The sequence below is a fragment of the Corvus hawaiiensis genome, chromosome 12, assembly GCF_020740725.1.
Source record: "Corvus hawaiiensis isolate bCorHaw1 chromosome 12, bCorHaw1.pri.cur, whole genome shotgun sequence".
Taxonomy (NCBI): domain Eukaryota; kingdom Metazoa; phylum Chordata; class Aves; order Passeriformes; family Corvidae; genus Corvus; species Corvus hawaiiensis.
The window spans coordinates 14,127,140-14,135,513 of record NC_063224.1 but is presented as its reverse complement, the minus strand read 5'-3'; the positions used below and the strand labels follow the sequence as shown (position 1 = coordinate 14,135,513).

The 8,374-nt window shown below is 42.5% G+C and overlaps 1 protein-coding gene across 1 annotated transcript; it reads left to right on the top strand.

The window, feature by feature from the left end:
• The first annotated feature begins 931 nt into the window (after positions 1-931).
• LOC125332335 (borealin-2-like) lies at positions 932-7,735 on the top strand. The gene is made up of 10 exons (XM_048317100.1): positions 932-1,262; positions 1,539-1,667; positions 2,589-2,629; positions 2,978-3,038; positions 3,679-3,746; positions 4,494-4,561; positions 5,243-5,281; positions 6,352-6,484; positions 6,704-6,790; positions 7,560-7,735. The coding sequence occupies exons 1-10, from the start codon at positions 1,103-1,105 to the stop codon at positions 7,605-7,607; spliced, it is 834 nt and encodes a 277-aa protein (XP_048173057.1). The 5' UTR covers positions 932-1,102; the 3' UTR covers positions 7,608-7,735.
• The last annotated feature ends 639 nt before the right edge of the window (positions 7,736-8,374 follow it).

Here is an 8,374-nt window from a genome sequence, read left to right as displayed (position 1 = left end):
CCCCTGGTATTATTTTTTTATTTGGATACATGCAAGATAATAAGTTTCTTCAATGAATTCTATTTTTAACAATAGAGATTTGAATATTTTAATATATTCAATATTTGGTTTAGCCACATCTTTCTAATGTTCCATGTTATTACATGGAACATTAAATCGTGTATTCACCTGATCAGAATTTGCACAAGCTGTAACCATTTTCACTGGACAGAGCAGGTTATTCTCTTTGCTAGCTTTGAAGCCCTGCATGTTCTGCACGCTGAACAGCAGTAAAGCAGCTAAACCCAAACCCGAGCTCTAAACAGGGCCCTTGCTATGGAACACAGAGGCTTCCCAGCACCTGTGGAAGCCCTGGCAGCACAAGCACCGCCTGCCCCAGGCTCGGACAGCCCCGGCCCCGGTCACAGTCCCCGGGGATGGAAACGCTCACCGGCTCCAGCGCAGCTCCTGTGTGCCCGGGCTGCAGCGGCTGCTCCAAACAGGGAACAAAACAGCGCAATTCATTTGTGCCCCCAGGGCCGAGTGTGTGTGTGTGTGTGTGGTGTGTGTACGCACGGGTGAGCCTGCCCAGCTCCTGTCTGAGCATAAGGATTATAAAATCGTAGAATCATAGAATGTCGAGGGGTTGGAACGACCTTGAAGATCAGCTTGTCCAACCCAACCCGCCATGGGCAGGGACAGCTCCCACAAGGTCAGGTTGCTCAAGGCCTTATCCAGCCTGGCCTGGAGCACTGCTAGGGTTGTGGCATCCAAAACCTCTCTGGGTACCAGTGTCTGTCCACCCTCACAGTGAAAAATTTCTATTATCTAACCTCAGTTTTCCCCCTTTCAACTTGTACCCACTTCTTCTAGTCCTGTCACTACAAGTGCCGACCGTGTGCCTCTCTGGCCACGCCTGAGGCAGCTCCGAGACGGGGCATCCACAGGCCACCCCCACGTCCCCTCACGCCCTTCCCTCCCTTCTGACAGAGCCCGGGGTCGCCGGAGTTCGCTCGTCCCCGGCCCCGGCGGCTCCCGGGCCGCCCCCTGCCCGCCCCGGGGGTGTGTCCGGCCGGCCCCGCTGTGGGCGCGGTTCCGCCTCGGCTCTGGCCGGGTGTTGGCCATGGCCCCGGGGAAGGCCCCGTGCCGGCGGCGCAGCAGCGACTCGGGCGTGGAGCCGGACCGCGGGGCTCTGCCCCGGGACAGGGACCAGCGCACCGCCCTCTCCCAGAAGAAGAAGGACCAGCGCATCGCGCTCTTCCTCAGCGACTTCGATCAGCAGGGTAGGGCCGGGGCTGCCCGGGGTGGGTGGAGGGAACGGCGGCTCCGGGCCGGGAGAGCCCCGGGCCGGGGTCGCGCCCTCGGGCAGGGCCGCCTGCCCCGCGGCCCCGTCCGCGGAGGGGTTGGCGGCTGATGGAGGCTCCAGGCGCTCCGACTCCCGGCTCGGATTTCTCCGGATAAAACGCTGTTTTAACTTTCTTTTATAGCGCGGTCTTGAAGTGCTTATACTTGGAAACATGTAACACGCATTGCAATAAAAGCCTGTTTTCTTTTTAAAGCCAAGGAGCACATCCAGGAGATGAAGAAAGAGCTCGATTCGCTTTTGCAGACAGCGGAGAAGGCGTTTGCGGTGGAGCTGCTGACGATGCCGGCTGCTGTGAGGAAGATGAAAAGGAAAGAGGTGCTCGGTGAGTGTGCGTGGAGCTTCGGGAGAAAACCCGGGAACTCGGTGGCTTTCATGAAAAGGTTTGCTTTGTCCACTCAGTATTTTAAGCAGATCAGCAGTTCTGTTACCCTGCAGATGCTCGCTGAGCACTCTTGTTCAAGTAGACTGATCTGTGTAACAGGGTATAGAATTAGGTGACTAGTCTGGAGTGTACTGTTATGTGTGCACTTAAGTAATCTTATTTAAAGTCGGAAGAGACAAGGAGTAATTACAAACCTAGTGTTTTTTGTGTGTAAAAACAGGCATCTTTGTTAATCTGAATCTGTTGATCTTTAGCCACAGAGATTATTTTGCCTTTGTCAATTTGAACTCTCCTGAGACTTTCTCATCTAGTCATTTACCTGTGATGATGAGCAAACAAGTTTAACTCCCACTGATGCAGAGGCTTAAGATGTGTACACTCAGCATCAGATGTATATTCTGGTGAGAAATGATGTTTTTGGAATCTACCTTGCAGCTGGAAATTGTAGGGGCCACACAGAGATCAAACCTGAAACTCTTGAAGAACTTGAGTTTACTGTACGCCTGAGTATGTATTTTGGTGTCCTTGAGAAACTTCTGCCTAAGAGCATTAGCTGCAGTGCAGTGTGTGTGTGTGGTGGTTCTTCAAATTCAGGGGATACCCTGTGTGGCCACACTCAGGATTCTTTCAATGTTAAACACTGAAATGGCCTTAGATTTTCATTGTTGTTTTGTAGGAGTGACTGTCCTAAAAGAATGGAATCTTGTTCAAATGCAACACATATGCTGACCTAAGGTTACCTATTTAACCACTGTAATCCTGAATTACTTGTTCAGCTTCTGAGCCCATAAGATAAGAATCTGAAGATAAAAATTGTGCAAGTAATAGTATCTAAATAAGTTATAATTTCTTGAGTTACAGATTTGCAAGGGCGGGAGGAAGTGGCTCTTGCTGCTGCAGTGGTAAGTGTGTGTTTTCAAATTTTATCACAGTTTACAGAACAGAATTCTTCTTTCCCTGCTGTAAGTACTTCAGACACACGATTTCATTTGGCTGTGTGTTTAAATAGAAGATGGTATGAAAAGACTAGACAGCCATCCATGGTGCAGTTATGAACATTACCTGTAGTTTTAGGGTCATCTGCTGGCAGAAATTCAGATATTTCCAAAAAAATAAACTGGTGTTTAGCCAATCCCACTTCCTGTCAGTTGCTTTCATGCCCTTTTAGTTCACTGCCTTTTGTAACAAAATATGCATTTACTGGGAAAAATCTGATGACCTTCCCATGTTGGATAAACATTTTTTTTTAGACTGACTGCTCTCTAGAAGCTATGCCAAATCCCAAACTGGTGAGGACCAACAGCAAAAAAGGCAAGGCAATTCATTAATATATAGCCTGTGGTTCTTACATTTTCTTTTTGTTTAAATTGGTTTGAACTGAGCATTTGTAAGATGAATGTTAAGCCTGAAGAATACAAGAAGGAAAAGTGCATAACAGACCCTCCCAGCATTCAGCGCAGAGGATCATGAGCTATGCTACTGTAGAGGTACTTCAAAGCATGAGATAAGAGTTTCTGTCCTTTGTATTTATTAGGGAAAATGGTGAGAAAAGACAGATTTAAGGCTTTACAGTATAACAGGACAGCTAGGAGAGTCATCTCTCTTTTCTTAGGTTCCCCTTGACATTCTGCCCATTGAGCTTTGTAAGAAAAATACCATTTTTCTTCATATCCCAAAATATGCAATAAGGAAGAGACTACCACTGGGTGGTAATTCTGTTTTGTCTGGGGGCTGAGGGATTATCTGGGGTCTTTTAACTGTTCTGTGTGTCCCAGTGTCTGTAATGAACACACACAGTTTGCTTTGACCTGTGTCCCAGGTGAATGACTTTGGATAGCAGAAGGGGTCCATAGTTGTCAGGGGGAAATAGGCTTCAAACACAAGGCTGAAGTGGTGTGTTGTGCTCTTCATGAGATCTTTTATTTTCCTTGTCTTGCTAATGCTTTTCTAGTTAAGGTAACTACAATTGTTGAATATGAAGATTCCAAGCATAGTTCTGCAAAGAAAATAACTAAAAAAGTAAGTTTGTTCTGTTTTTATTCAAAAAACAGTTCTAACCTGCCATGAATGCTGCTGGATCCATGACCAGGCAGGCCAGTGCTCTGCTGTCTGTTGGAAAAGTCAGTTGTTTTAAATTTAATGTATTTGAAGCTAAGCAAGGATAAACAGTAAATTATTTTCATAATGAAATATGATATCTGCACTTCTAGCAACTAATTCAAACAGGCATGCAAGTACTGGCATAGTCATTCTCTCTTGACTTGCCAATAAGTCATGATGGTTTGCAGAACCATTTTTTATTGAAACTTTTTTTTTTTAAATCAACGTCATGTTTTAATCCATGCTTTTCTAGAACTGGTTGTCCATTGTTGTCTCTGAACCAAATAAAGTGTTTTAGTTTTACCATCTCAGTCTGTCTGTGCAGTGTAGCTCCTCAGCCAGACACTGAGGTAGCAAGATGACAACAAATACAAAAAAGATTTTGTGCAGTTACAGACTTTTACTGTAAAAGGGTTTAAAAGCTGGAAGGGTGTATATTAGACAGGTGGCTGGCTGTACAGAACTTCAGTAGGAGTAAGTATGTTTTGGCATTATGAAACTTCTTTTAGAATGCGTATTTGACATTTTATATATATGTAAAAACAGCACTATGGGGCTTAACTACCCTTTTTCAACAGGGAATTTTTACAGTATTGTTTCCTGCAAATATCTATCATCCTGCTTTCAAATGCCATCTTTTTAAACTGCAGTCTTATAAATTTTCAGATTTCCAAAACCAGGTCACTGGTTTCATTGGCCTCTGGTTTAAGTGGCAAACTGAACTCTCCTTCTAGGTAAGACTGATCTTTGGTAGCTCATTTAACTCACCTGAATTTGTGAGTGCTGAACACAATTATTTTCATACAAAGTAGTTGAGATCTGAGCCCAATGGGAATATATCTGATAAGGATTCTTCCATAACCTGACTGAGATGCACTGTGGTGATGTGAACCTGAACAAAAAAGCACCTGTAGCTGATGAAGGCATGCGTGGGACTGAATGGTGCACAGTTCTGAACTTAGGGGATCAGTACAGATTCCCAAATAATACTGCTGGAAGAGAGCCTGTAAGGAAAGTGTCTTTGCTTTTCGAGTACTACTGAATTGTTCTGTAATAAACACCTAACTCAGGTATTGCAGACCTCCCTTGCCTAGTAACAGAAATTACTATTTTGTTCTTGTATGGTTTTAGGTCCCACTGTCATGTTTACCTCAGGAGGGCTTTTTCACATGTGTTTTTCACACTAGATCCCTGTCATGGGGCACTTCAGAATTATCTAATCCACTGACTGTCTACCTTCATCCTAGCTAAAACTCTACATTAGAAGTAGTTGAGGAGGAAATAAATAAAAATAATAAACCAACAAAATAAAACCTCCAGCAAAACACAAGCCCAGTAACTACTTTTAGTGTCTGTTTACTCTTCTGCTATTGTGGCTTGCAGAAGGATGTTAAGTCTCTTTCTTTTCATTGCAGTGCCACAAATCTCAAAGCCACTCCAAAGGGAGCTACAAGGTAAGGGGTTTTCAGCTTGTTCTTAATAAATTTGTTCAATACCAAGACATTATATATCTATATTATTATCAATCTAAATATTAATCATTACTCTAAATGTAACAGATCTTCATGGTCTGCCACTAAATGTGATAGTGGGGATGGGAACCAGTTACACCTTCTGCTTTGGGTGTGGGTGTTAACTTACATTCTCATGGAGGTACAAGATTTGATGTCCTAAGTTTAAAAAAAATGTATTTATAGAGTATAAATTCTATTCTCACTCGCTATTTACAGGCTTACATCTCAAACTTGTTCTCAGAACCCAACCTTGATTAAAATGTCGCCTATCTAAAGTTATAAGAAAAATAAACCAATCCCTACAAACCCCCCAACCAAATACTCTGATAATCAGTTCTCTGCATCTTGAATAGTCAATATTTTCAGTTAGTATCATTCTTCATACACTACAGAGTTTGGTTTTGGCACAAGCTGAAGTGAGGGGATGAACAACTTAAATGGGTCCTGATTACCAGTAAGTGGTTGTTTCACCTTGACCTGCTATAAATGTCAGAGGCTTGTTTCCATGCAGAACACACCCAAATCTTACATTTTTTAAGTAGAATAAGAACAACTGTATAATGAAAACTTAGGAATTCTGCATGGCATAAGGCATGCCCTGTGCCTCTGAGAGGTAGCAGCTTTGATATTTGTTGATATCTCCCTCTGTTGTAGACAGACACAGCACATGTCTTATCTTAAGCCCTGAGGCATGAAATTTCCTCTTTCCAAAACTGTAAACATTCACTGCTGATACTGGAGACTGGATATTCTTGTTGGCCAAAATGTCATCTTGTGTCACAGGCTTACACGGTCACTGCAGTGGCAGGGTCATAAAACATTACCCAGCAGTACCTGTAAGTACTGCTCATGGTTACATTTCTGTAGTCTCCTGGCAGAACTGGAAAAATTTAAACAGGACTGTCTCTCTCCTAGGTGTATTTCCTAGTACTTACATTTGCTTCATGCTTGAAAATTGCCAGCAGAGCATAGGAAGTTAACCTCAGAGTAACATTTTCATTGTATTCTAGTGCTGGATTACAACAGACTGTCTCAAGAACTTTACCTGCCAGTGGAAGAGTTCAAGGCATGTTAAAAAGAAGTAAATCAGTACCCCAACATAAAACTGTTCCATTTGTAAACATTCCCCTGGCTGATGGACAGGTATCTTTTTTTTTTTTTAACATTTTCAACTTACAGTAGTTGATCAATGCAAATAATCTGATAGTGATAGCTTTTCTTGTTCCTAAATGAGATGCTGCTAAACAAAAGGAAAAATGGTTGCCAAAATTTTGCAGGGTACAGGGAAGTACATGATTTTCAGAGAAGCTGAGCATGCAAGAAGAATCATTTAATCTTACAATTTTTTCTCTTCACATACAGACACTCTGTACAGCTGGTGGAGACCTCCGTAATATCGATGTGCAACTCCTAAATCAGGACACAGTACAGCACATTCATAACTTGGTGGTAAGCTTGAACTAGGAGGCTTATAGATCTGTGTATTCAGACACCTGGTCCCAGGCTATCATGTGAGATAGTCATGAATGCAAATTTAAACTCTTTGGAGTTTAAGCCTAAACTGGTTGGCATCAGTTGGAGGGAGGAAGAGGGAGGGAAGAACTGCTCCACATGGATCACATCTAGAAGTAACTACACTGAAACAGGCATGTGCAGTTTGGTGATAGCCTGAAGGACCAAAGGAACATTAAACTCTTCTGGTCTGCAGTGCTCTGGTGTCTCTCCTACCACATGAGCAAACTGCCATTCTCTTACCTCTCATTCACAAAGGCTGACAAAGCTACAGCTGTTTTGATTCTTCTTATAATCCATTATTCTGTGTTCCTTGCTGAGTAAGAACTATTCACCTGTTAAGTCTCTGCTGCAGAACAGGAACTGCCTTAATGGTTTTGAAGCAAAATGAAGTGGAACAGAACTTTGTAGCACATATTGCCCAACTCTCCCAAAGATTAGGGTACTTGGGCTATTATTTGAAGTAATGGAAATCTATCCAGACCTGGGAGTTATTAACCAGTTTACAGTTGTGCAGGTATTGAGACCACTGCAGCTGAGTCAAGCTAAAGGTCTGGGAGCTGTTCTGTGTTTTTTGTCATGGCCCTGCCTCTGTAGGCAGAAAGTAGGGAGTGCTCACTGCTTGCTTTAACAGTAGTGACCTTTCTTTCTTCTTCCAAGTTCTCTTGGGAGTAGCTTGAGCTAAAATGAATTTTTCCCCCCTCAGAGTGAGCTGACTGTACTGTGTGGAAAGGCAACACCTATACCAAGTTAATAGAACTGTCTTGTGACTACAGAACATTCGTGACAGCTCTTGCCTGCTGCCTCCAAAGTGTTTAAATTATGTCTATTATTTCTTAATAAAGTGCTATACTGCCCAGTAAATATTTTTATAAGCTTTTATATCATGTGATGTGTCTTATTAAGTTCTTATTATGAAGAATACCAAAGCAGAAGAAAATGTTACTTTTTCTTTATAACAGGCTTAGTTTAGATTTTAACTAAGTTCACAGTAAAATGAAGAGTAAGAGGCTGTATATAGAAAATAATTTTAACTCTGATATTCAACTCACAAACTGAAGTACAAGGTACTAAATTTTTCAACAGCCTTAAGACACTTTAATTTTAGTTATGTAGTACCATATATGAATCTAAGACAGGAACAAAATTTATTTCCAGTCTTGTGCTGTGACATGACAGTAATGTCATGACAGTAATGTGCAAGATGACAGGTAAAACAACAGACTCTTAGAATTTGTTATCAGGTGCTGCTGGCAGGAGCCTAAATTAATGCCAGCTCAGGACTGAAGCAGAACTGCTCTACAGTGATCAGCTCTTCCTCCACCCCTTCACTTCAGCTATCTGAAAAGTTACTATGAATCCCTTCCTCTCTTCCCCCTGAAAAAAACCAATGTGAATGGGGATTAAAGGTTTAGAGTATTTCTGCATTTTGCAAGGACTTAAAAGCAGAAGACAGGTGGTGTAATTGTTTAAGCATTACAGGTTAAGACTGTCTCCTTGGAGAGATCAGTCAGAAAAAAG

Bases quoted from the DNA above. Each gene is read 5' to 3' on its own strand.
- LOC125332335 (XM_048317100.1), top strand. From the start codon at position 1,103: ATGGCCCCGGGGAAGGCCCCGTGCCGGCGGCGCAGCAGCGACTCGGGC. The intron at 3,747-4,493 runs GTAAGTTTGTTC...ATAAATTTTCAG, and splicing joins CAAAGAAAATAACTAAAAAA to ATTTCCAAAACCAGGTCACT. The intron at 6,791-7,559 runs GTAAGCTTGAAC...TTCCCCCCTCAG, and splicing joins AGCACATTCATAACTTGGTG to AGTGAGCTGACTGTACTGTG.